General features: G+C 58.1%; 1 protein-coding gene across 2 annotated transcripts; it reads right to left on the bottom strand.

Moving 5' to 3' along the window:
* Positions 1-210: 210 nt before the first annotated feature.
* Positions 211-26,389, bottom strand: MLLT6 (MLLT6, PHD finger containing). Of its 2 annotated transcripts, XM_042914928.1 has the most exons (22): positions 26,242-26,389; positions 24,947-25,026; positions 24,425-24,479; positions 24,085-24,194; positions 22,996-23,099; positions 22,673-22,766; positions 20,199-20,357; positions 19,433-19,531; positions 16,770-16,995; positions 15,641-16,255; positions 15,010-15,197; positions 14,688-14,796; positions 13,422-13,488; positions 13,077-13,222; positions 12,361-12,558; positions 12,169-12,257; positions 10,703-11,052; positions 10,175-10,265; positions 8,817-9,167; positions 3,212-3,268; positions 2,527-2,646; positions 211-602 (listed from the first exon to the last, which is right to left on the bottom strand). In XM_042914928.1, exons 1-22 carry the CDS (start codon positions 26,348-26,350, stop codon positions 423-425), a joined length of 3,597 nt encoding a protein of 1,198 aa, XP_042770862.1. In that variant the 5' UTR covers positions 26,351-26,389; the 3' UTR covers positions 211-422. The 2 variants fall into 2 exon arrangements, with proteins under 2 accessions (XP_042770862.1, XP_042770863.1); XM_042914929.1 differs by lacking the exons at positions 211-602; positions 2,527-2,646; positions 3,212-3,268 and adding an exon at positions 6,218-8,200.
* Between the last annotated feature and the right edge of the window lie 719 nt (positions 26,390-27,108).

Genomic DNA, 27,108 nt, shown 5'->3' with positions numbered 1-27,108 from the left:
TAGTTCTTTGGGGGACAGGGAAAGTGGGGGGGGGGTCCTTTGCCCTCCTCCTCGTGTCTCTCATCTCTGGGCTCAGCCTGCCTTGGGAGACCCCGTATGGAATGAAGGTGAGCTGCTCCCTCCCTATGGCCAGTGGGATGCCCCATCTCAGGTTAAGCTCCCGAGCTGGGGTAGGCCATGCGCCTCACGCCAGTGACCACAGGAGCACCATTCTGGGTGGGTATTCTGTTTAATGTCCTCTTCACCAGCAGGCGTTGAACCAGGGGCATGTTCCCCGGCTGCCCAAGAGACCTCAGGTATTGGGAGCAAGCCCTTCACAAGCCAGCAGTGGGGACTGGGGTCCCTGGGTGGTCCCTTCTTGGGTTCAGCAGTTTCCTTCCCCACAAATGGGGTACCTGTCATGAGGCCTGGGAGCCACCCCCTCAGAGCGGGGAGCCCACATCTGCCTTCTGCACCCGCTCACTCCTGTGAGTGCCATCGCAGTACGGGGGTTTCTGGGTGGCCTTGCAGGTACAGAGGGCCACTACACGGGTCTCCTGGGCCTTGAACTTGAGTGGGGATAGGCCAGTGCGTTGGAAGAAGTGGGAGCCATCACAGAAGGGCTGGGAAGGGAAAGAGAGAAGTTAGAGATGCAACCCCACCTGCTGGGCTGAATAGCGCACAGTGTTTAGGGCTCAGGCTCCTGAATGAGACTGCCTGGGCCCCCTAGTTTTACCTCCCTCATCTGCAGTGTGAAGGTAATAGGAGAACAGTCCCTAGGCAGTAAAACAAATAATGGTTTCTTTTGCATTTTGCCTGTAGGAAGCGTTAGGTAAGTATGAGTCTTTAATGCATTAGTCTCTGGGGGATCCAGAGGGCCAGGATAAAAGGGCAGAATTTTCAAGGTGAAACAGCACTGATAAGTTTTTTGATTTTTGAAGGTTTATTTATTTATTTAATTTTTGAGAGAGAAATGGGGCACAAGTGAGGGGGGGCAGAAAGGGGGAGACAGAGAGAAGCCGGGGTCACCCGAAGCGGGGCTCAAACTTACCCAATTCGGAGCTCAAATTCCCCCGATGCAGGGCTCGAACTCACAAACTGAGATGATGAGCTGAACTGAAGTCCGATGCTTAACTGACTGAGCAGTTAAAACCCCACTGATAGGTTTTTCTAAAACATCTCTGATGGGGAGTTTGCGTGGCTCAGTCGCATAAGTGTCCCAACTCTTGGTTTCGGCTCAGGTCACGATCTCAAGGTTCGAGAGTTCGAGCCCCACACAGCATGGAGCTTGCTTGGGATTCTCCATCTCTCCCTCGCTCTCTGCCCCTCCCCAGCTTGTGTGCTCACTCACTCAACTCTCTCTCAAAATAAGTAAACTTAAAAAAATAATAAAGTAAAATGTCTCGGGGTCTCCACCGGCTCGTGAAATTCATTTCCATCCACAATATTCTATGGGTAAAAACTTCTCCGTGTTGTCGGGAGACAGCCTGCCATGTACAATGCTTTAAGACTGGGGTATCAGTTTTGTTCGGCTCCAGGAAACATGGGCGCATGTTACAGGGAGTGGATGTTACAGGGAGGAAGGGGATGTCCCACGGGGAACTGGCTGCCTGTTGCAGGAATATATTTCCCATCCTTCCGAAAGCTGCTCAAGCAGAGACTGGGTAATGGAAACTGAGGCCTGCCTTGACTTGCTAGTTAGTTAGGCAGGCCTCCTGACCTTGAGGTCAAGGTAGGGTAGCAGACGAGATGAGAGAAGTATACAAATAAAACCCAGCAACCTGTCCCAGAGGGCAAAAGCCAAGAAGGCAGAGTGCCAGATTGTGCTAGGCCACACTATGGCTGGCATTCCCTAGAGCTGCTCCACCCTCAAGAGGACCCGCTCAGGGTCAAGAGAGTAGCAAAGTAGGACTTGGGACCCTGGGCTGGGGCACCACATGACACTGCTTGGAGGCGCACATTTCAGAGCTCAGTTTAGGAAGGAAAGGGGCTAAGAGGCTAAGAATGTGGGTCAGGTTCCTGCTGGAAGGAAGGCTCCTGGGGCGGAAGGGAGAGGAAGGTGAGAGCAGGCAAGGCGACCAAGGAAGCCCCATCACTAGAGGCTTTGCAGAAGACACTGGCAAGGGGCACCTGGGGGTCTTCCCAATGTTGGGGTCCAAAGCCTGGGAGCCTTTGGCTCAGATGCTTCCTGGAAGGGGGAAGAGAGGGGGAGAAAGACAACCCAGCCTCTCTCCTTTGAGTGGGGAGTCCAGACCACGCCTCCGAGGGGTCGCACCAGAAGAGGAGGGCAGAGCCCTCTCAGAACTCAGAGAGACTGAGTTTCCCTCTGGCCTTGTGTCAAACAGTGGATACAGAGAACAGGGAGCTCAGGGCTGTGGGTGGTGGTGCTGGCCAGACAGCATTCTTTCACCCCCAGCCTCCCTTTTTGTGTGTGTGTGGGGGCAGGGGGGAAGGAAGAGGAAGGTCTTGGGCAGGAGCTCCCAGGAGATACCTGCTGTCCCAACCAGGGGTGTCATATGTTAAAGACAGGGGGTAGGGGTCTCTCACCTGCTGCTTGCTGCGGCCACACACACACCACCTGTAGGTTTTCCCAGCCACCAGCTCCACCTTAATGGGTGTCTTCAAGGCCACCACGGACTTGGCTGGCGTTTTAGGGAACCATCGGGCCTGCGGCAAGGGAAGATGAAGGGCTTGGGGTCAGCCCCATGCCCAGCAAGCACTTTCCTGCCTTTGGACTTGTCCAGTTTCCCAGTGGCTTAGGGCAGGCTTCCTCTGCAAGAGGCTGATCTGATGCCACCCCACAAGGACATTCCCCCAGGTTCCCACAGGACACCATAAGGACCCTGAGCTCCAGACAGGGAAGAGATTTCAAGCCCATGTAGGTGCTCCAGCTGGCTTCTGGGCCCAGCTACCTTCCTTTCAACTCCAGGCTCCCACTTGGGGACTAGGAAGGGAAGGGCCAGGATCCTGCCAGCCTAAGCAGGGTCACCTGCACCTGGGGCTGTGTTTATCAGGCACTGCTGTTCCCAGCGTGGAAGCCTGGCTCCCTGCCCTGTGCCCTCTGGTCACCCTACCTCCCCGGAGCCAGTGGGAAGGTGGCTACAGTCAGGGCTTTCTGAGGCTGGAGTCTGGGAAACAGGGCTGACTCTCTCGTTCCTTCTCTGATCTCTAGTTTTAGGGTCTCTGGGACTGGGGGGACTTGGGCGGAGGCAAGGGGAAACTGGGTACTTACCAGCCAGGAGGAGATGCCCCGCCTCTGATTCAGCGTCTGCAAGGTATGCAGGCATGACTAGACGGTGGTTTGGAAACACACAAAAAGAAAAGAAAGAAAAAGTCAGTGGAAAGCGTTGGACTTCCAAAAGGGTCATCTGGGAGGGACGACAGGACCTGGCCGGGGAAGGGGGAGGTAGCAGAAATAAGAGGGTAAGAAAAAGGGGTCACAAGACAGGAAGTGGAATTGCTGGAAGGTGCGGGGGGCACCCAGCCTGCGCTCAGCGAGGGAGGGCCGCAAGGCGCCCGGCGAAGCGGGACTTGGGGACGCGCAGCCGCGGGACAGCGGGGCGGGGCCCTGGAGGGGCGAAGGGGCGGGGGTGGGCAGGCGGCCGGCGGCGCAGGCTCGGGGTGCTCACCCGGGCCGCGGGCCGCAGGGGCGCCCCCACGCCACCCATGCCGGTCCCCGCCGCTGCGCCGCGCCGGCTCCGCCCCGCGCCCGGGTCACCTCCCGCTCCCGCCCTCCCGGCCGGCCCAGCCCGCCGCGGCCCGGAAGACGCCGCGGGGCTCCGCGCGGGTGGGGGCCGGGGCCTGCGCGGTCCGGTGCCTGCCGCCGCCGGAAGCCCGGCCGCCCTCCCCCACCCCGCCCCGCAGCCTCCCCGGCCCCCCCGGGGGCGTGCGGCGGGGGCCGTCCCGGCGTCCGCTCCGGTTGCTGCGTGCGCGCGGAGCGACCGGCGGGGAGCTTCGCCTCCGCCTTCCTGGCGTCCCCGTGTGGGCGGGGACCTCCCGGGAGCCGGCCTCTCTGGCGGAGGCCGAGGCGGCGGCTCCGTCTCCTCACCCAGGGAACCTGCTTTTTCAACAGATTCCCGCCTGGCCCGGGCGTACACATCACGTCCCTGTGGGTGGGCACAGGTATTTGGGTCTTTGGAGCATACCGGTGCGCGAACTACTCACTCTAAGTGCTTAGAGAAATGGAACCGACCCCCCCCCCGCCCCCGCCCCCCTCCCGAGGCTCCCACAGTTGGCACGCCCCTCCCTTTCCCTTCAATAAAGCCAGACAATGCAGGGGTCTTTGGATTTTTTTTTTTTTTTTTGTAAAACATTCTTTTATTAAAAGAACAAGTGCTGTTTACGAACTGCCCTTCGTACAAATAACATCCGTTATACAAAGATACAAGATCCGGGTTATGCACAATTCCAGGCTCGGAAGTGAAAGGAGGGGGCATTGCCTTTTGGGCTGAGGATATAAAGGAGGTTCTAGAAAGAATGTAAAAGGAGCCCCTGGGTTTGCAAACTCTGGCTTCCCCTCCCTGCTCCCCTAGGAAGGGTCTGCTACATTGAGACAGGCTGGGATGGACAGAGGGAAATGGGGCTGGGAGTCAGGGTTTGGGTCTCCAGTCCTGCCACCTGAGTCCCAAGTTGGGCTGGAGGAAGTGAACAAAGGACAATGAAGGCACCCCTCAGTCCCCAACTTTTCAGTAGATCAAGTCAAAGTGGTCGGGAGCTGGACACACTTTGAATCCAGATTGATGTGACTGGAGGGAGCCAGGGTACTGTGCCCTGCCCCCTCCACATTCCCCACTGAAGGGACCTTAATCCCTCTGGGCACCTCTCCCCAGGAAAAATACATCGAGACAGAGGAAAATTGGGAGCAAGCTGCCTACCCCTAACTTTGGCCCACCGCTCACCAGGGAAGATGCTCAAAGTTGGCCAAGGGGAGCCCGTGCCTCTGAAAAGTTGTCTGCATTTCCAGCTCAGGGGGAAAAGGGAAGTGTGGAGGTTACCCTTCCTCAGAGCTGGCCCCTGGCTCTGGCTCCCCTCACTTGTCTAGGCCTTCCCCAGGAGTACTTCCCTAGCCCTCAGTACAGGAATGGGTGGGGTGCTCTCGGCCTCAAGGTTAGGGCACCAGGAGGCAGCAGCAGACCCAGGAGCCTGAGGGGAAGACACACACAAATAGGAAAAACTTAAAAAAAAAAAAAAAAGCAATCTTTAAAGTGTCATTGTCTATGGAAAGGATCCATCAGCTCTGAGCTAAGACAATCAGTGCTACATAGATACCCTCCCACCCGGGCACAGCCCTGCACTCACACACACAGGGACAGACAGACAGCCACATGGAGGTGGTGCAGTGGGGGGCAAGAGAGCCCAGGACCAGGAGGCCTGGGTCCTGAGGGCTGGTCCTGGCTCTGCCCCGAGCCCCTGCCCCTCCTAGGCTTGGAGCTATCACCTGTGAAGCAAGGAACTGGCTCAAACCACCCCTAAAGACAGGTCCCTTCCAGCTGTGACATTCATGCACCAGTCGTGACTTCAGAGCTGGACAGGGGTTCTGCATGCACAGCCCTCACACCTCCACACTGAGCGTGATTACACACGAAGCTCTGCTCATGCATTTTCAGACTTCATTTCCGCCCTGCAAACCACATCCTTTCGCTCTGCTAGGTAGAGATATACAAATCTGTGTCTTTTCCCACTCCCCATCCAAACTCGTCCTGGAAAAAGGGACCAAGGCTGGGAAAGGAGGGTGAGGTCAGTATAGCCATTCCCCCTGCATTGGGACCCTGAAGATCTCCAGAACTTTCTTACAAAGCTCCCTCCGAAGAAGGAAATGTACTCTCTCTCTCATGCCCCTCTGTCCCAAACTGAGGGACAACAGCAATCCATACCCAGCCTGGGTCCCTTCTTCAAATCTAACCTACCTGGTGCTGCACCCCAGCCTGGGGAAAGCTGGAAAACAAAAGACTCTTGGAGATGAGAACCCCAGACTCTCGGGTGCTGGGAGGGAGGGGGGAGGTCTTGGTTCCAGTGCACTAAATCATAGGGACCTCTCACTCTCTGCCCCAGCAGCCTTGGAGCGGGTTTACTTTCCTCAGCATCCAGAACAGAAGTTGACTTCAGTTCTTAGTGGGCCGGCCTTGGGCAAGGGTGTGAGTGTGAGTGGGCAACTCTTCTAAGAACCTCTGAAGGTTATTTTTCTTTTCAGTGGTTCGGGGGCAGGGAATTAGAGAGCTTAATAGATGAAGATGAATAAAATGCTGAATTCTATTGTTTCTTCCTAATTGACATTTAGCATTAATAAAAAGTGAGTATTTCTGAGGTCATCACAACTGCCTTCCCCCCTCCCCCAAGCCCTTGCAAGTGCCTAAGAAATTGCCTCCGAAGGATTCCCACCCACCCCCTCCTTTATCAGCTCCCTAACATCTTACAAAGTCTTATCAACAGGAATATTAATATTATTTTCAGTATCAGAAAAAAACCAGTTGAGCAGCACAGGCAAAAATATATCTGCACTACGTTTCTGTCGTTGCCAAAAATATACACATCTTCTTTTCTTTATTAAAAAAAAAAAAAAAAAAAAAACCAACAACAACAAAAACCCAAACGGAAACACACACAAAAAAATCCACACATGCAAACACTGACGAGACATGAGCTTCAGGGAAAGCTGGAAAAGCCTTCTCCTGGCTCCAACCCCAGTGCAACTGAAACACAGACACAGGCTTCACCCTTGCCCTTCTCTCCTGGCTGCCCTACTGGCCCCTCACTCAGCCTTTGCCACCAAAGGCTCTGAGCAGGTGGGGGTTCTTTAAGGTGAGAATTGCCCCCACACCCTGAGGGGGGGGAATAGCTGGTGGGTGAAGGGACAGTTGTCAGGTCAGCTCAAGCTGAAGGCTCCCCTGGTTGGTGGGGGCAGGGGTGGGGGTAGGGTGCAGGGGAGCAAGCTGGCTAATTCAGGGAGGGAGGTTTTCACTAAAGGAAGTGGCACTTTACCCCCCTCCCCTTTGCCCCATCCCCCCACCCCTGGGACTCCCTTCGTGCCAGGGAAGCAGGACAGACCATCAGCGGCTGGGGGGGGGGCGGGGAGGGGAGGTTTGAGGGGGCACTGAGACCATGTGGGGTCTGGGGGAGGGAAGGCAGGATATTACCCTGATTCAAAGCCCCCAGCCCCCGGTTACTCTCCAATATTGGAGTACTGTTCTGGTTTTGTTAACCATTCACGCCCCAGAAAGGGACCAAAGTTGGTGAGGTGGGGAGGGTGCAAACAGAAGCTGGGAGCCCCCTTCTGGTGCCGCCTCATCTGAGCACTGCTCCTATCCCTGCCCTCGGCTGCCCCAGGTCCAGGGGGAGTCAGACAGACAGACGCGAGCACACACACACACACACACACACACATACACGCACGCACGCAGACACACATGCACAGGCTCACAGGCACACGCTCTCTGAGTCAGGCAGCTCCATCTTCCCACCCTCCGCACTCCTAAATCCAATAGTGCAAACAAGGGACAGGGCACTAAAGGGGGCTGGGCCTCCTCCCCTGCCCTTCCCCAGCCCGTCACTGGGGGCTCCAGAGAGGTGGGGAGGCCTGGGCTGAGTTTGATGCCATCCTGCCCCTTCCTCAGCTCCCTAGTCTGTGGGCTTTTACAAGCTCAGCTTGTAACCCTTGTTGGGGCGCAGGGGCAAGGGACCGGTGAGACACAGTCCAAGGGATCTCTTCTGCCACCTGCCCAAGTTGGGAAGAAACTGCAGGTAAAGCAGGACTACTCCTTTCATAAGAGATTTCCGCGCAGGGGCAGGCCCAGGGCCTATCCCTCCCCGCCTCTCCCCACTCAAGTGCTGATCCATTTTATGTGGAGGGTCCAACCAACCCCCCACTTATGCCATGGCCCACTTTGCTCTTGGAGGACCTCAAAACATTTGCTGAGAGTGGGGGCTCCTAGGTGGGCTTGGAGCCTGTCCTCCCTCTGAGCCCCTCACAAAGGGGTCAGTGCAGAGGGAGAGGGGGCCAATGGAAGGGGCATCCCTCTCCGTCTCAGTCCTCGGCACCAGGAGCACCCCACACTCCCCAGGCCTCGGCACATGATCTGGGCTAGGCTCTCCAGTGTCTGGGTGCAGGTGCCTGCTCCAGGCTAGGACCCCTCAGGCCAAGATCTGCCCCCTCCATCTGGGGGTCAGGAGGGGCTGGGTGGATTTAGCCTTTTTCCTGGTTGGCTGAGGTTCCTTTGTCAGCGGTCTGGAAAGAGAGGAAGGGAGGCTGGGGGTTTAGGAGGTGTCTGGTCCTAACACCCAGCTGAGAACAGCTGCCTGGGTCAAGGAAGCTGTCGTAGGGTACGGTGAGGGAGCCCCGCTGAAGCCCCTGCCCTGGGCTCTTGGGCTAACGTGTTCTTTATTTCGTGGGTGTTCGTGTGTGTGGGAGGGAGGGAAGCGGGGACGGGGGGCAAGTTGCCCTGCACAAGGGCACCCAGCTAAGCAGGTACGTTCCAGCCAATACCAGCACCCTGGGCTCTGCCTGTATACCTTAAGAGGACAAAGAGAGGACCTTTCTCCAAATGGGCCACCCAGAGCATCATCTTTTTCTAGCTGGTCCACTCAGAGAGGAAACAGACTTTTCTAACTGGTCTTCCCAGAGGAACACTATTTTCTAATTGGTCCTTTTTCTATTAGCCCATGCTCAGAGTTTATCGTGGATCTAGCCCAGGCCCTGGGGTCTGGAGCAGGGCACTTTGCTGGCCTAGGGGTAGTTTCCTTCCTCCTTCCGATGACACATCTGATGATGTACCTTCTGATGTTCCACCTCTGCCCATCCCGGAGAAGGGAGACAGGAGGACGGCCTTGGGCCCCCTACTCACCCCTCCTTTGGGACCACTGCCGTCCGCCCCCGACAGGCCGAGGAAGGGGTTGGTCTGGGCAGTGAGGACTGGAGGTCCGCCCGCTGCTGCTACTGCTGCGGCCGCAGCTGCTGCAGCCATGAGACTCGTGTTGTTGCCAAGCGAGGGAGCCACCAGGGCTCCGGCGGGCAGCAGAGGTGGGGCAGACGCCGCGGGCAGCAGGCCAGGGGCGCCCGCGGACAGCAACGGGGTGGAGCTTCCTGCCAGCAGGCTGGCCACGGGCAGCTGGGAGCCCCCAGCCATCTGCAGCCGCTGCAGCTCCCGCTTCTGCTGGATCTGCTGGATCATCTGGTAGACAACAGTCTGGTGTTCCTGCAAGGGGGCCACACCACTCATGGGCCAGTGGCCCCCAGAGCTAGCCTGCCCTGCTTGGTCCAGGCCCCATCCCATCACCCTGGAACTATGAGGAAGGAGACCTGGGGGACCGTCAAGTTTCTGTTTCCATCTCCCTACCTGGGGACTCAAATCTTCCCATCTGGATCAGAAAGCAGTCACTGCCACCAGTGTTTGGCAACTGGGGCACTACCGGCCAAGTGCCGGAGGCTGTGTAACATCCTTGGCCCCACCCCCTCACTGAATCAGTTCCTGTTGTTACGACAACCACAAATGCCCTGGGGGTGGCACGACCCCAAGTTGAGATATAACTAAGCTAGGTCAATAGTAATCCAGCCCCCCCACCTTTTGTTTTGTTTTGTTTTGTTTTGTTTCATTTAAGACTCATTTATTTTTGCTTTAAATAGGCAAGGCATTTTCAGTGTCTCAAAAACCAAAACAAAATATCAAGGTTTACCTTAAGAGATCTTGCCCCCACCCCTGTTCCCATCGGGCCCCTATAGGTAACCAGCTGAACTGGTTTCCTGTGTATCTTTCTAATGTTTCTTTAGGAGAAAATGATTATGTTTTCTATTTTTTCAACTCTCTCCTTTTTAAAAGGAAGAACTCCTTTTCTCCAAAGGAAATCTTAGCGGAACCCAGCATGTAAGACAGACCCAAAAGGGGCTGCTCTGGTTGAGAGGGTGTCACCTGCTCAGCCACAGACCCTGAAGATCCTTGGGGCTGGGATTGGAAATGCTCAGTAACTGAGGACCCACCACCCTCCAGACCTTCTCACTAGGATGTTATCTGGGGCCACTGGAGCACCCCTTCCGCAATGCCCAGGGGCCTGAGAGCAACCCTCATCCCCTTTGCCCCCGCATGCCCCACAGGGGCCCAGCCTGGGGCTGCCCTCCCTCCTTCTATGCCGGCCTGGCCCAGGCTGGCCCAGCCCGACATGGGCCCTCCCCACGGAGCTGGAGCAGGCTGGGAGGGGCGGGCATTACCGGGGTCAGCTGTGGGGAGGCCAGGAGCTGTTGGAGCTGCTGAAGCTGCTGCTCTTGCTGCTGCAGGAGATGTCTCTGCTGCTCGGTTAGGCTGAGACAGGGGGACAAAACACACACTATGGACAGGGGCAGGGACATACGCCTCCCCCCTCCCCGCCAAGTTCCCGGACTCCCTCAGACCCAGGTGGAGAAAGGCAGGGATGTGCGGTTTTGGAGGGCTACAGAGAAACAGAGTGAGCTCAGATACTGCCCTGGGAGGGATACAAGTCAGATGGAAGAGCTTTCCCAAAAGGGAAATTAAGATTGGGGGTGCAAGAAAGAAACCGGCGACTTTGTCCCTGGAGAGCTACCATCCAGAGGGCACTCACATCTAACATCTGGGGAGTACCTGGGACCAAGAAGTGACTAGATTCTATACCTTGTGAGACTGGAGAACATTTTTCCTTTAAGGGGGACTGTGGGTGTTTGGGGGAGTCCCTCCCAGAGCCAGCCTCCCCGTTCCCTTCCCCAGGCTGAGCTCTCCCTCACCTGTTAAGACAACCTGGCAGCTGCAGCGTGGGGGCCCCGCCAGCCTGGCTCAAGCCCGCAGGGTTGGGGGCGGCAGCCCCATTCAACCCCCCCAGGAGCCCATTGAGGGGCAGGGCCCCGCTGCCCGCCAGCCCCCCCAACAGCCCCTCAGCCATGGGCATGGCCCCCAGTCCCGCTGCCCCCGGTGCCCGACCCAGCCCGTTCTGCGGCTGGGGCGGGAGCGGGGCAGGGGCCCCGGGCAGGGCCAGGGGCAGAGTAGCAGGGCTCTGCTGGAGCAGGGGCAGCGGTGGGGGCGTGCTGTGGAAGGACAGCGACGAGCTGCTGCGGCTGGGGCAGCCTGAGTGTGGGTCCTGGGGAGGGAGGGGGAAGGGAGGGGTCAGAGGGGCAGGGGGCCAGCATGACCTCTCTGGCCCCCGGCCCAGCACCCACCAGCATTCTCACGGAGCACAGCCCCCCTCCACCTCACCCAGCAGAGCCACCCAGGAGAGAGAAGCAAGGCCCAGGGATAAAGGCTACGAATCCAAAGAGTCCTTCACAAATCACGTTTACAAATCACTTCCTGGGGGCCCAGCACCCCTTGCAATCCTGGTTTAATCGTGAACAGTGACGATGGTGGTGGCCATCTAGCGAACCAGAGCCAGGGTTCAATGTGTGACCTGTACCATCTCGTTATTCCCACACATGGGTGAAGCCATTGATTCGTAGACAGGCTCTGTTAACTCTGCAGGCAGGAGAGCAGTGGCTGGAGTGAAAGGCTCAGGTTCAAACTCTATGGTCCACAATTCAATGGCTTCACTGGCTTCTGTGTTAGTTTACTCACAATGTGGGGAAGATGGCAGTCCCTACTCCACAAGGTTATTGTGAGGGCTAAACAAGCCAATGCTTTGAAAGCCTCAGCACAGGACGTGATTTCAGAGGGCGAGTCTGTCATTAATATTCGCTATGATGATGACAGTGATTGCGCAAGTATGTTAAGAAGCCAGTTCGATTCCGGTAGCAACCACCACATAACAATAGCGACCGGTACCCCAACCCCCACCAATTACACAGGGGATTATTTTGTGTGAGGCACTGTAATAAGCCCTTCGCAAATACTTCTCAGGAGCCTTCCCTAACCACCTCTTAACTCCAGAAGAACCCCACCCCCACTCTTCCTCACCACCCTCAAATTATTTCCATTTTAGCCCCTTTCCTGGTTCGTGATTATCATTTTCTTGGATTTACAGTCTACCTTCAGGAGCAGGACTGCGTCCGTTTTGCTCACTGATTGCGTAGCCAGTGCCTGGCATCAAAAGTAGGCACCTCGTAATCATTATTTATTGAAGGAATGAACGGATCAGTCAACCAATTGCTCAGCCAATCACTTCACTGCCCAGCCTCCAATAGCTGTAGGGTGGAGATGAGACCAGAAGGCCCTGGCGCTTCCCCTCCTGCCCCCCCCCCTTGCCTCTCCCCGCGGCGCCCACCTCGGAAGACGTGGACAGAGAGTTGTCCAGGCCAAGGCTGTTCTTCCCCGGGGGGCTCTTGCTGGTGCTTAAGGAATCGCTGCTGCCGGCTGAGGGAGGGGAGCAGGGAAGGAGGTCAAGGGCTGGAATCAGGGCCACGTCGCATCGCCCGGCAGAGGCCCCTACTCCCAGACTGGGTGGGAGTCCCCTTACCTTGGGGAGGCAGGCCATAGGGCCCAGGGACTGGGCCGTTGGCGGCAGGCAGGGCGGCAGGCAGGGCGGGGAAGGGCACAGAGAGCTGCACGTTGAGAATCTGCAGCCGCTCCTTCTTGGCCGTCAGGCTCAGAATCTGTTCCTGAAGCCGCTGGTTTTCCTTCTGCAGCGCGTGCAGTGCCTTCAGCATCTCCACGACTGCGGAGAGAGGGTGAGAGCGCCTGAGCCCGCAGGCCTGGAAACGGGAGGCCAGGCCTGGGGGCGGGGCGAGAGAACCGGAGGCGGGGCCTGGAGGGCGGGGCCTGGAAGAGGAAATCGGTCTGAGACCTAAAAAGAGAAGGCAAGGCGCCTGCTGGCGAGACTTGGGTGAGCTCGGAGAGGCGGGACCTCGGGAGCCGGAGGTGTGAGGACTGGGGGCGGGGCCTGAGGTTCGCGGGTAGAAGCTTGTGATTAGGGTTGTGGAGGCCGGAGGAAGTTGGAGCATAGGAAGGTAAGGGCCAGGAGGCCGCGGGGGCCGAAGGCGGGGTGCACAGGTGGCGGGTCCAGGTGCGGGGCCTAGCAAAGGTTAAATACAGATCAGGCCCGGGTAGCCAAGAGTTAAGGCCGAGGCGGGGCCAAACGCGGAATCTTAAAAGGTCTGGGGACCTCGGACAAAAAGGTGACCGAGTCTGGGGGTCCTAGGGCAGGTCTCCCAGCCCGACTGCACCCCTCCTCACTGTTGACACCGGCCTCGCCGTCGCCCTGCTTCTCCAACAGCTGCTCCATGTTAGTTGTTCCGGGGGCTGCTGGGTCTAATTGGCTGCCCCCGCAGGATGCAGACGCTGTCTGGTCAAAGAGTGCGGGGAGGCTGCTGATGGGGGACCTGGGGTCAGAAGAGAAAACCAGGGTCAGGCTTACCTCACGTCCCCACTCCTGTCTCCCTCCTCCTCCCTCAGGGGTTCCAGTCGTCCCCTTTTGGACCCCACCCTCTCCTGGCGCCCTTCTCTCCGCCCTCTCCTCCCCTCAGTGTCCCTCCAGCCCCGCTCCCAGCCCCTCCCCCAAGCCGCCGCCCCCTCCCTCACATGGAAGACAGACTCTCCTGGGGGGAGGTCCCCCGACACCGGAAGCTGCAGTCCTCCAGGTCTGGCTCTTGGAAGGAGAAGGGGAGCAGGGATCAGCGGGGAAGGGGTGCCGTCGGCCTCACGGTCCCCGCCTGGGAAGTGGTGCGGGATCTGGGACTTTACCGCACACCCCTTTCCCCCAGCATCTCCCCCAACCCCAGACTGGCAGTTCTAGCTCTTAAGACGCTGGTAGCCCTGGCTTAGAAACCTGGCCCCTTGGGAGGCACAGCCAAGGGATCTGGTCTCTTCCCCTTTCTCTAGGCACAAAGGCGGCCGCTGCCTGGCTTCTTTTGGAATCCCCTCCCAATTTCTTTCCTGGTGTCTTCAGGGTTATAGAAATTCGGGGTCTACGCAGTCTTGGATTGAACTTGGGCCCGATACTTGCTATGTGACCTTGGGCTTGAAACTAATATCTCTGAATTGGTTGTGATGAAGATTAAAAATAAGGTAATAAATGTGAAGTGTTAGCTGTCCTGCAGCAAGCCCGTGATAACTGTAGCTATTATAGTTTTGTGCGACTTTTCATATTCATAAACTCACAAGTTAGGTTGCCAAACCTTTTTGTTGGGCCACAGAATTCCAATGTGGGGTTTGGAAAATGTAGTCACCCTGCGCTGTCGGGTCATTAATTCTGGAGTCGGATTCGGCCCCTTTTAGAAAGTTTACCTGAACTGGCGGCCGGGAGGTAGGCTCCGCCCCCTAACCGGCCAGGTGGTGTCTCTGTGCCAATCAGCTCTCTGGGGCTGGGACAACTCTCCCGGGAGAGGGAGGGGCGCTTGTGAGCCTCCCCCTTAACTCCTAAATACCCGGAGAGCAGGTTGCCCAGCTAGTGGACTCCCTAGACGCCCAGCCCAAGGACTTACTAAGAGGCCAGCGGGGAACTACGCTGCAGTGACCAGAGAACGGGGCTTGAAGTCAGGACCAGAACTGAGCTCCAGCTCTGCCCTTCTCTACTTGAACTGCCTTGAGCAAGTCATTAAGCCTTTTTCTTCTGTGAAATGGAGCAGTAGTAATTAATTCTGCCAGGTCCTACCCGTCCCATCAGGGGATTTTAACGTGAAAGTATACCCTGGTTTGCTGTGTGTGGCTTTTTTTTTTTCAGGGTGGGCAACGGCCAGAGGGAGGGGGCAGCCGGAAAGCCCTCCCATCCTTTCTGGGGTGACATGCAGGTGACGGGTGCCCCTTTGGTCTTTGGGAAGAAAGGGGAATGGGATCAGAGACACGTACCTGTGTGGCTGCTCTCGGCCTGGGTGAGGAGGGGGTTAACGGCACCCATGGGGGTTCCAAAGATGTGGGTAGAAGGAAGGCTAAAGGTAGAGCCAGCCAGAGAAAACACCTGAGGGAAAGGAGGTATAGTCCAGCCTGGTGGTTATTCTTGGATCTAGGGCACAACTGTGTCGGGGGAGGAGGGGATCAGGTAGGTGTACTGGGGAGGAGAGAGGGCCAGTGAGAGGAAGACATTCTCAATCTCTCCCATGGAGACCTGGGGTCCTAGGCAGCCTGTCCCCCACATGTCTAGGGATGGAGGAGCCCAGGAGTAAGGCCTCACCTGAGTGGTGGAGATAGAAGCAGAGGAGGAGGGGAGGGTGCTGGTGAATGGGGAGCGGCTGAGGCGGGGCAGGGCCGAGGTCCCTGGGGGCCCCAGCAGGCTGGAGGAGAGGGGGGTGCTGCAGACAGCTCGCAGCATTCCGCCACTGCCGCCGTGGGAGATGGGGTCCTTATTACTGGTGTAGATGCCTACAGGCAGAAGGAGGACACAGAGGGAAGCTTAGTCACCATTCCCCCTCGCCCTTCCTCCACCAGGTGGTTGGGGCAGCCCCTCCCCAGAGAGAACACTCCCCTGGGTCTGGCCACACACAGCAGTCTAATGCTCTCGCTACAAAGATGTCACATCTGCCTGTGACGTCTGCTTGATATACCTGCTTATTAGACTGCCCTGCCCAGACCTGGGGGAGTCCTGGCTTTTCTATTAGGTAGGTCCTGTTGGCAGTCTACCCCAAACTCTCTCACTACAAGCCTGCAGATGATGGGTATGGGGGAGTGTCTTAGAGGTGACTATCTCTTCCCTCCTTTATCTCTGTCTTTTGGAGCAGTTTCTATCATTTCCCTCTCACTGCATGTTTATGCCTCTGTTCCCTCACTAGACTGGCTGGGCCCTGAGATGTCCAAGGGTCACTAACCTGCCCCTAGCAGGGGAGACTCCAGGCTCAGGCTGGGAAGGCTCCCTGAAGGCCCAAAGGTGCGGGAAGCCAGACCACCCAGGCCAGAGCTGACCAGGGAACCTCCGGAGAAGGGTGAAGCAGCAGTGGCAGTAAAGCCAGCCAGCTGGGCACTGGGCAGCGAGGGAGCAGCTGGACCCCCAGCCCCCTCCTTGTTCCGGCTGCCCTTGGGACGTCCTGGTCCATGTCGGCTCCTCTTGCTAGCTTTGTGCTTCTTCTCCTTCAGGCCCGTCTCGGGGGTCTCCTCAGCAGGCGCAGGGGCAGCACTCAGTGTGGGCATCCGCTTGTGGGTGCCTGCTGAGGCCCCGGACCCCGACACGTGGGGAGACTTATAGTCTCCAGGGGACGGGGCCCGGGCCCGGCCCGAGCTGGAGGTGGTGGTGGAGAAGCGCATGATGGGCCCAAAGCCAGAGAAGACCACCTTCTGCTCAAAGAGATCAGCCTTGGGGGGCTCGGGGGCTGAGGGAGAGGGGGGAGCCGAAGGGGTGGGGGCTGCGGGCTTGGAGTACTTGTCCTCCTCTGGCTGCTCCAACTTGGGGAATGCCGAAAAGTCGGGAGAGCTCTGCAGGGACGAGACTGCACAGAGGGAAAACTGAGTTACAGCTGGGCCCCATGTCCCTCCCACCCCACTCCCAAGGGCACTAGCTGGAGAGAGCTCTGGGCAGGGATTGGGGAAGCCACCGTTCCTGTCCCAGCTCTGCCGCTGTCTCTATGTCTTGGGATGAGTGTCCCCAGCTCCGGCTTTCCCACATGTGATAAAAGAGAAGGAGAAGAACTCCTGCCTAACTGATCTCACTGTACTGTAGAGATTATAGGAGATTATTAGTGTTGACACTTTAAAAATGGCACCTTATGGCACAAGTGCAGGGGATAACAAGTGCATACTGTTAGGGCAGCAGAGGAGTGGGACCTGAGAGGGACCGGCTGGGGGAGGGTTTGGAGAGGAGTCATTTGGTGGGGATCTCCCATCTTTAACCAATTTAAGAAGCAAATGAGATGCAAACCAGTATGCAGAGGCCCTTGCTAGAGAAGCTCTGGGCTGGCTGAAGGCTGTCCCACCCCCAGCTTCCTCCAGGATGCCCACACTCACCTGCAGGCTGGAAGGGCCCCCCAGAGGAGGAGGAAGAGGAGGAGGAAGAGGAGGAGGAGGAAGAGGCGGAGGTGAAACTGCTCACACCTTTCCCACTGCTCAGTTTCTTCCCCTTGTGACTCAGGCTATGGCTGGAAGACTTTTTCCCCTTCGAGTCCCTGCTGCTCTCAGAGGTCTCCTGAGTGCTGGCCTCATGGTGGGAGGAGGAGGAGGCTGAGGAGGGGACCTGAGAAAGGAGGAGAGGGAAAGCTCAAGGCCCGCTGTCCCCTGCTCACCCAAACCCGGAAGCGGGGCAGGAGAACACAGGGCTCAGGCTGTACAGGGAGAGCCCAAGTTTGCTTTGGAAAGGACTTGTGGGTGGGGAGCCCAGAACAGGGAAGCGGGTGTGAGGAGAGAGGAGTTGGTCTATCCTTCACCTGAGGCAGAGGAGAGTGAAAATAGTCCCCAAGCCTGTACCCATGTGCCCATCTGATCATTCATCCTTTAAAGAAACGCTTAGTGGTGCCAAGAGGGCTGGACTTGGATGGGCCTGTGCTGGGGAGAGGGACCACTGCCCCGGCCCCATCCTTGAGGCCTCCAGTCACCACCCTGCCCTCCCCGCACACCCTGAGCTGCAGCCCAGCAGATACCCCATTTCCTGGCCACGCTTGTGCCCCTCCTAAACCACCTGAGCTTGCAGTGCCCAGCCCTCTGCCAGGACAGCCTGGCTTCGCTCTCCCCGGGAAACTTCTCATCCTTCCCAATTCAACCTGGAAGTTCATGAAATTCTTCCATGGGGCCACCTGGATCCCTGGGGTGGACCCAGTCACTCTTGTCCCTTAGTTCCAGAGCTCTGTGCACTCACATCAGCCACGTCAACAGTTGCCACACTGTTCTGAAATACACGGTCCCCATGTCTGAGGCTTCCAGCAACCCCTCCGAGGGCAGCAGGGTAGTGGCTGGAGGAGCATGGGCTCTGGGGTCAGGCAGAGCTGGCTATGAGCCTCGTGGGCTCTACCATCTACTGCTGTTACGTTATTCGGTCTCTCAACCTCGCTGAGCTTGTGTCCTTACAAGACCAACTATGCCTCTTTGGAGAGTCACGAGGAGCACAGAGCCAGATATGTAGTATGGGGTCAATAACGATGATGGCTCTGATGCCAGTGGCTGCTATTATTATACCGCAGAGACAGTGTCCTGTGGTAGGTTAAGAGTACAGGCCCTCAAGACTGCCACTCCACTACTTACTAGCTGTGTGCTTTTAGGTAAATTACTTAACTTCTCTGTGCCTCAGCTTCTTCATTTATTGGGCAAGGTTAAAAAAAACAACACCACCTAATTCATTGGATTACTTTAAGGATTAAATGAGCTAATAATCCCCACCTACTCCTTCCATCCCCCTGTTCTAGAAGTGACATAGGCATGTGGTGAGTGAGTAAGGCTTCATATTACTGCCAGGGATGGTGTGTTTCCTCCTGGTAGAGACCAGGTATTTAGTACATGAACAAATGCTAGAGGAAGGATGGACAGGGCGATGAGAGCCACCCTTCCCTGGGTGGAGGCCTGGTCTCTGTCTTCCTCTTTGTTCTTTTCAACAGCTGGAGTTCTGAAGGGAGCCAGATGTGGTTCTGAGAGCAAGGGAGGAGAGGGGCTAGGGGGAGGGGTAGCTGAAATGCTGGGGTGGGTGGAGGGGGATGGGCAGAATGCTCCTACATGTCCAAGGGGACAGCTGGCCACTGGGAACTCCCATATCTCTGGCCATATTTCCACCTGCGTAAAGGCCCCAGGAAAAGGTCAGAGGGCAGGAATGACAAGCTTTTCCAGGTGAGCCCTGGAAAGCAGGCTGGGAGGGGGTTACCGGGAGGGACAGTTGCCACAACATCACCCTGGAAACCTGACACCTGAGCCTCCTGCTAAGACGCCCAGAGCTCCGCCAACCTCCTCAGGCAGGTGGAGGTGAGTGGGTCGTAGTGGTGACAGGAAGAAGCAGCTTTTCTCCAGGCCCCTGTGCTCCTTCTGTGGGTGGGTGGGTTGTGGGGGGCGGTGGCTGGAAGGAGGGGAAGGAAGGGCTGCTCTGGCTTGGATTAGCGACTCCCTAGCCTCGGGTAGGGCCTGCCGGCTGCTCCTCCAGATGTTGCCCATTTCTGGAGACAGGCCTGACATACCAAGCCCTGGGAAGGGTGGGAAGAGTGGGGGTTTTGGGGTGCTGTCCATGGGCCTGGCCCATGCCACCATGGATTTTGGTTGGGAGCCAGGCTCTGGGCAGGGTCCTGATGTGGGGCAGGGGGGAAAGCGAAGGGGTCCTCTTTGCCTATCTCTGGGGAAACGGGCCCCAGAGCTTGGAGAACCAGCTTGAGTACGGTGCCCGCAGACAACAGCCCAGGGCTGAGGCTCTGTCTGGACAGAGGCAGATGTAAACATCTGGCAGCCAGCAGGCAGGGCAGCACCCCCCACCCCACCCCACCCCTACCCTCCTGGTTGGTCAGTGGTTGGTGGGGCTGAGGAGCACAGGCCCCCGCTGGGCTAGAATAGGGCAATGGAGAGGGGTGGGGTGGGGTGGGCAGCAGAGGCACATTAACCAGAAGCTGCTGAGGCAGTGCCCACAGTCCCTGGCTCACTCTGACCCTCGCGGCGTGCCTCCCTCCCCTACCGTGGCCGTTCCTCCTGGGTGTGGGCAGCAGTACCTTGTCAGCAGTGGGGACCACAGGCGGGGTGAGGATGCTGGGGGGTGACTCAGGCCGCTTCTTGTGCTTCTGTTTAAGGCGTTCTTTGTCCTTTCGACTCTGGGGAGGGAGAAGTGACCAGATACAGGTTGTGGGGGACAGTCTGGGGGAGGATAAACATGACATGTGCATGAGGAGAGGGGTCGCCTCTCAGGGATAGGCTTTGTGGGCATCATCTCCCCTTGTGGAGGGACTGGGGGACTTAGGCTGGAGGAGATCGGCTCAGGCAGGTCGCTCTGAGAGCCAACAGCCCCTCCCCCTCATCCTCACTGCTTGCTAAAAATAGCCTGTCCCATTATCACGCCTGGGACACAGAGCACCACACACATGAGCGTGTACCTGTGAGGGTGTCCACCTGGGGCATGGAGCCGTGCAGAGGGTTGGGGACCGGGTGCACCGTGATGTATGGCGCGAGGGGACATACAAAACTGGGCTGACACACGGCTAGACTGTGGAGGTGTCTGCAAACGTGTAGGGCCATGTGTTGAGGGCTTGGGAGACACTGTCACGTCACGAGGAGGACATGGAGATACAGAGAGCCCCAGAGAAGCCACACCCTCATCTTACCCTCCATGCCCCTCCTGTGTCACTTTCTCAGCCTCCTGCTGGCCCTCAGTGGCCTCAGAGGAAGGAAGGGGGCACAGGGGCACCTTGTGGTGGCTTCTTAAAAAAGTTATGTGTTTGCAAGTGTCGGCAGGAGGGGGAGAGGAAGAAGACATTTATTTACCTTCTTCTGGCCCCTTTCATGGTGGGAAGGGTGCTTCTCCTGCTGGGTGGACGGAGAGGCTGACCGGCTTCTCCGGCCAGCAATAAAGCCGCTGCCACCTGCCCCTGTACCACCGCCTCCTGTTCCTCCGCCACCCCCGCTGGCATGCCGGGATGTCTTCTGGGGAAAGAATAGAGAGGAAATGCCAAACCCTCCTTTCGATAGCTTAGGAGAAGATTCCTGAAAGTCAAATGATCCCGGGGGCCAGTTCTTCCCACCCGCCTTGTCACTAAAAGGACCTTGTATCTTCAGTGATGCTCTGCTCAGCAAAAGGCATTCTCTAGCCTTAAATGCCAGCGCTTCCCAAGCTGGCTTATCCAATGCAGATTCAGCAGCCGAGGCCCAGAAGAGCTAGAGGCGTCTTGGCCCCAGCAAGGTACTACTGGAGGTAGGACGAGAACCTGGGGCTCTTATTTTCCACCCTCCTCTTTCCAGGGTGCCTCTCGACCCATCTCAGGCAGCCTGAGCCATGGCCCAGCTCTGCCTCTTTCCCTGGGGTAGAGGACAGAGGGGGGCCCTCATGGGGAGTCCCTGCTCCCCTGAACCCCATACCCCTCCTCCCCACCAGCCCAGACACTTCCCTCCAGCCATCAGCTCTTTCTCTCTTGATCCTGGCCCTCCCCCTCCACCAAACACAGTGGTTCCTTCCGTCCCAAAGGACCTGACGCCCCTAAGAAGGGGGAAGTAAACATACGCAACAGCAAAAACCCAGATACGTGATCCTCTGATCCTCGTGCTGCCTCTCCCCCCAGCCAGGGCCTGCCGCCTCCTTCCCTTCACTGCTGATGACTGCCCCCTGCCTGACAGCTTCACCTGTGCCAGACTTGCAGGTGTTTCCTCTAAGGTCACCCACTACCTCCCAACTGCCAAATCCAAGGACTAATTGCAGGCTCCGTCCCACCCAGTTGCTCCCCCGTGGTGGGTACTGCGCCTACCTCGCCAAGCACTAGACTCTCCCCTTCACGGACCCCATCACACCTTGCCCCACCACGTCCTGCTGGGCACTTGAGGATTCCAGCCCAGCCTTCTATACTTGGGCCTGCCACCACTACCCTGCCTGGGGGACAGACAGCCACCAACGCCGAACATCCCCATTTGGCACCTCCTATTAGCCACACTGAGCTCCCTACCCTGTCCTAAGTCCTCATCGAACCCTGAAACCAAGGTGACCGTGTGATTTATGATCCAAACCAGGACACTTTTGAAAACAAAAGGGGAAACTATTAATAATTACACCGGGGTGATGGGCATGAAATGGAACTATCGAGGCCAGAACAGGACGTATGCCAACCCTACAGAAGGCCACCGCACCCCCTGTTCATAGCATTCCCAGGTGTCCAAGCACTGAGAGCCAGGATCCTATGTAGTACCCTGAAATCCTCCTTCTCAGCCACCCCCACATGTGAGCCTGTCTACCTAGAAATCATTCTAGAGTCCAGCCTCACCCCTCCAGCCCTGTCCCTCCCCCCACCCTTCTCACAGCTGTCTCCCAGCCGCCAGCCTCAGCCCTTCGGATCCAGCTTCACAGTGGCTTGCCAGGGCAATCTTCCTAAAAAACAAACCTGATCATGTTACCCTCCTGCTTACGAGCCTGTGGCCTGGGGGTGAGGTCCAAGCTGCATTCCCAGTCCGGCTGCAGCCTCCCCTTGCCAGGACACCCCCTAGTTTCTGGAACATACAGGTCTCTCCACAAACATGGAATAGAACCCCTCCTCCAGCCTCTCCTTGGGCCCCTGAAGCCTAGGGCAGAAGCAAGCCCCGCTCCGGCCCTGCCTGAGCGTCCGGACATCTCCTGCCTCATCCTCACCAAGCACCGTGTTCTGTTCACAAGTTCTCTTTTCCATCTCAGGACTTTGCCCATGCCAGTCCCTCCCCCTAGGACTCATTTCTTTCTGTCTTCGCTTGGCAGGTCCCCAAGGAGCTTGCAAGTCAAACTGTGTGTTCTGATTCCCACACACTAGCTGTGGGATGTTGCACAACCTAAGTGTGGGTCTTAGTTTACTCATCCGTAAATTGGAACGATACGGTACACCTAGTTCTTAGGGTTGTGGGGAGGACCACATAAAATGACACATGGAGAGAGCTGAGACAGAGGCTGGGGCACAGTAACCCCCTCGGATGTCGGCTCTTACTGCTTCCACCTCCACTCAGCTCAAATGCTGCCTCTTCCTTAAAACCTCCCAGGCTCTGACAGGCAGAGTCTGAGCCTTGCCTTCTGGAATGGACTGCCTGGTTCAGCCCTCTTTCGCCCACCTCGGGCTGGGCTTCAATCTGTTCCTTATCCAGTGGCATGCTCCTCGGGGCAGACACTGGGTTCCTTCCACCTTTGTCCTACCAGTGCCAGGCACCAGCCTGGCCCAGAGCCCACACCCTCTAAAGCTGACTTAGAGGGTATGGCTGACTGACCCACTCGTGCCCTGGCCGAGGAGACTCACCATTTTGCTGAAGTGGTATTTGCAGTAGCCGCAGTACTTGACGTTGTCTACCTCCAGCACTTCCTCCTCGCACAGCAGGCCTGCCATTTGGGCACTAACCGGAAAAAGGTCAGCCTGAGAAGGGTGTGGCCACAGACCAGACCAGCCGCCTTCTCCCCACCCTCCGGGACCACCGCTAGGGTGAGGCCCAGACCATCCGGCGAAATCACCGCCATCACCACCAAAGAGACAGTTGTCCATGGCAAACCTCGGAGCGGGTCGGTGCGGCCGGCCAGGGATCCCGGAGAACCCTGGAGGGGGTGCGGGACGGGCAGGGGTCTCACCAGGTGACGTGGAAAGCTTGCCGACATCCATGGCGGTTACAGGTCATACAGGCTCCTGAGGCTGCCTTGCTCTCCCGGCCCTGCTCCTCGCAGATGTAGCAGGTCTGCAGGACACAGTGCAATTGTCCCCTCCTCCCTTCTACCTGAGGGATCCCTTGGCCTTCTCCTCCACTCTATTCTCTCCCCGTGATCCTAGGTCGGTGCCATCCAGTGGAAGATTTTGCGACGATGGAAATTTTCCCTACCTTGCTGTCCAAATACAGTAGCCACGAACCACACAGACTACTGAACACCTGACAGGTGGCTCGTGTGACTGAGGAGTTGAATTTTAAATTGTGTTTAATTTCAATTAGTTTACATCACCACGTGTAGCCGGTGGAGACTAGATTGGATGGCACCGTCCTTGGGCGGGGAGCCCTGTAAGGCCGGGGACTATGTCTGCCTTGCTCACAGGGAGCTTATGCCCACCTCTGGGACTCTGCACGTTGTTCCTTCTGCCTGGACCTGGAACCCCATCCTCCTCAAGGCTGGCCTCAGCCTAAATGTCGCTTTCCCTGACCGATTTATCTGATGTAAGTGCCGATGATTTATCTGATGTAAGTGCCCCCGCCCCACCCCACAAGGTATTTATTTCAGTACTTTGTTTGTTTTCTTCACAGCACTTACCACAAACTGCGTTTTTGTTTTTTTTTTTTTATTTGCCTGTTTATTGATATTTACAGCCTTCCCACACAGAAGTGCGGGTTCCATGGGGCAGGGACCACATCTGTTTTGAGTACCTCAGCCCAGGTTCGGCACATAGTAGGCATTGAGTAAAACGTGTCCAGCCAATGAGCAAGTGAACTGCTTGCTAAGGTCCACCCACTGGACCTTGCAGTATTACCGCAAGGGAGCCTACTGCTTCACTTTGAGCCCCAGAGCATAAGCACGTGCCAGTCAGTGGCAGGTGCCTACCCACCTCCTGAGTCCCCCCTTCGGCTGGACAGAATCAAAGGACACTGGATGGAGAGAGAGAAATGGAGGGACCCAAGGACGGCGGGCCGGGGCGCGGAGCGGGGGCTGGTACAGGGCATGGCACGGGCGGCTGACCTTGTTGAAGCGATCGTGAGGCACGTACTGCAGCACGATGGGCTCCATGGTGAGCACGTTGGCAAACTGCACCTCCGGGATGTAGAGGGCACATACCACGTGGGCCCAGCCTGGGGTGGCGGGGGGCTGGCCTCAGCTGCCATGGCAAGCCTCAGACCCTGGCCCCTCACAACCCCACACTGCGGACAGTCCCCTCCTCCACAGCCTTCCCATCAGACTCCGACCTCCATCCCCACCCTGCCCCCCTCCCCCCTGCAGTCCACTCCTGACTTCCCAGACCCTGCTCAGGGGGCCTTGCTGACCTCAACCGATGAACTCTGGGGCTCAGGGACCCCCTCACCTCCATTATCAGTCCTCTTCAATGCCCCGTCTTTGTGTGGGCACAGCTCACACCTCTGCCAATGCAAGGGGGCACAGGGATTTGGAGGGGGGTTCCAAAAAGGAGTGGGGGAATCTGCTGAGCTGGGCCCTTCCTCAACACACTCAGAGGGCCCCAGGACGAAATAAGCTGTCTACGGGGGATGTGTAGGGATCTGGAAGAAACGGGGTTGCCCATGAGTGGTAACTGTCGGAGATGAGTGATGGGGACAGGAGGTTCATTGTAGTATTCCCTCCACTTTTGTACATGTTGGAAACTTTCCATAATAAAAAGTTCAAACAAACTAACAAAAATAAAAAGCTCAGTGCAGGAGGTGGCGCAGAGTGAAGGATGAGCTGCGGGAGAGCTGGGTTGGTGATAGATGTGCAGGAAACAGGAAGTCCTGTGTGACAGTCCCACCCCAGCCTCAGCCTCAGCGTCCCCTAGTTTAACTGCGAGGAGACGCTCAGGTGTACAGAAGTGGGGAGGGAGTCTCAAACTCACCACCCTGGCTGCTCGCTCCTGAGATTCACATTTCCGGCAGAACCAGGGTCCCGTTGGCACCTGGACGATGCCATAGCAAGCTGGGGGTTGCGGAGAAGAATTGCCAAGTCAGCCCTGGTTTTTCCCAGAGCAACTGGGGGAAGAGGGTAACTCTAAGGGTTGCGGCGGGTGGGGGGGGGGGGTTGTTGTTCCCCTGTCTGGAGTCACTCACTAGACAGCAGGACCACAAGGAATGCCCCACAGCACATGGCCAGCCTTCAACCACACAACCAAACACTCCTGGCAGGGGTGAGAAGTCTGAGCCCTTGACCTTAAACTTCTAGAAGACTCCCTACCCCATGCTCTTTCTGGACCTGTTTCCCAACTTCTGCCTGGGAAGAGTCCTCATCATCAGGAATAGAGGAAACCAGAGGGACAACATTTACAACAGTCAAACACGTTTTGTTGTTATGGGGAGGGGGGGGGCATTTCTTAAAGGGCCAGTAAGAGAAGAGGTGGGGAAGTAGGGGGTCCAGGGACCTCATCTTAAGCCTGTAACTGTAATAGGTACAGGTCAAAAGGCAAGGCCAAGGGCAGGTGCAAGTGCAGGTAACCAATAGGAGAGTGGCGGGAAGAGCGGGCAGCGATAGCATTAAGGGTTGTCCCGGGAAGGGGGGGGGGGGGCAGCTGGCTGTGCCAGACAAGCTGGAGATGCCAGCCTGCGCCCTCGGCAAGACTCCTCAAGGAGTTAACTCCCGAACCATGTGCTGTTGGGGTAAACTCCAAACCTCCCTCTTCTCTTCCCGGCCCCCTGCACAACCTCGCTCCTATCCGCAGCTCTTCCCGGAGGATTTTAGGAGTCCCTTCTCCCCTGGGACCCTTCTCCTCCCTTCCCAATTCCGCTCCTCCCAGTATCCGGAAGCGGGAGGGGGGGATGACCCCCCCTTGACCTCTCCCTCCGGGAGCCGGGACCAAAATAACCGGGCGGGAGGGGACACCTCGCAGGTAAACATTCCCCCAGCAGCCCCGACACTGGCGGTGTGGGGCGCCGAGAGTGCACTCACTGCCCCCTAGTCTGTCCCCAAACTCCCTCAACTTGGGGTGGGGGGCGCGGGACTGGAACAATAGGCAAGAAAACAATGCCTGACCCGGTCCTCCAGGACCGGGCGGGGGGAGCCCCCTGACGCCTCCCTTCCCTTCAGGTGGGGTGGGGGAGGGGCGCCCGAGCCCCAGGAGGTCCCCGGAGGGCGCGGCCGGGGGCTCCCTGCTCGCGCCGCCCCCGGGGTCCCGCCGCCCCCCGCGGGCCACCCCCGTACCTTGGTGGACAGCCACGCTGCACGCGTGCCCATCACAGTAGACCAGCGGGTTCTCGGCCCAGCCCCTCTCGTCCGAACATACGCAGCAGCCTCCTACCATCTCCTTCATACTCCCATGAGCTCCCTCCGGGGCTGGGGCGGGGGGCCGGCCGGCGGGGGTCGGGGGTCAGGGGGGGAGGGAGGGAGCGGGGGGCCGCGCGCCTCCTCGCTCCCTCCTCCTCCTCCTCCGCCGCCGCCGCTTCTTTTCTTTGCCTCCTCCTTCCTCCTCCTCGGCGTCCTCCTCCTCCTCCTCCTCGCTCGCTCTGTCTGGCCGCCCCCCCCGCCGTGCTCTCGCCCTCATGCCCCGACGGGCCCCCCCCCCCCCGCAACAATGAGACCCGCGCGCCGGGTTCGCCCCCTCCGCGCCGCGCGCCCGGCTACCAGGGCCGCCCGGCCGCCGCACAGCCCGGGCCCGGCGGGGGAGGCGCCGAGTGGCACATCGCGGGCGCCCGCCCGCCCCGCGCCCGCCCCGCGCCGCCCGCTCACGCGCCGCCCCCCCGGCCCCCCTGCCCGGCCGCGGCAGCCATGGCCGCGCGCCTCCGCTCGCTCGCTCCCGGCCCGCCCGCCGCCCGCCGCCGGGTAAAGTCTTAGGTTCAGGGAACAAAGCCTGGCTTGGTAGGGAGCTTTTCGCTCGCTCACTCGCTCGCTCGCGCCGCGCGTATTTTCCCTCTTTCTTTTTCTTTCGGTGGCTGTCGGTTGTTGCGCCTGAGCTCTCCCTGTGCCTGCCCTTGCGTCTCGGGCCGGGGTCCCCGATTCTCCATACCCCTCCGCCCCGGTCTTCGTCTCTTCTCTTGAACCCCGAGGAAACTCAGAGGTGGAGATCGGAGG

The sequence above is a fragment of the Panthera leo genome, chromosome E1 (genome assembly GCF_018350215.1).
Source record: "Panthera leo isolate Ple1 chromosome E1, P.leo_Ple1_pat1.1, whole genome shotgun sequence".
In the NCBI taxonomy this organism is placed as follows: Eukaryota; Metazoa; Chordata; class Mammalia; order Carnivora; family Felidae; genus Panthera; species Panthera leo.
The sequence above is the reverse complement of the archived record's forward strand: the minus strand, read 5'-3'. Positions and strand labels throughout refer to the sequence as shown.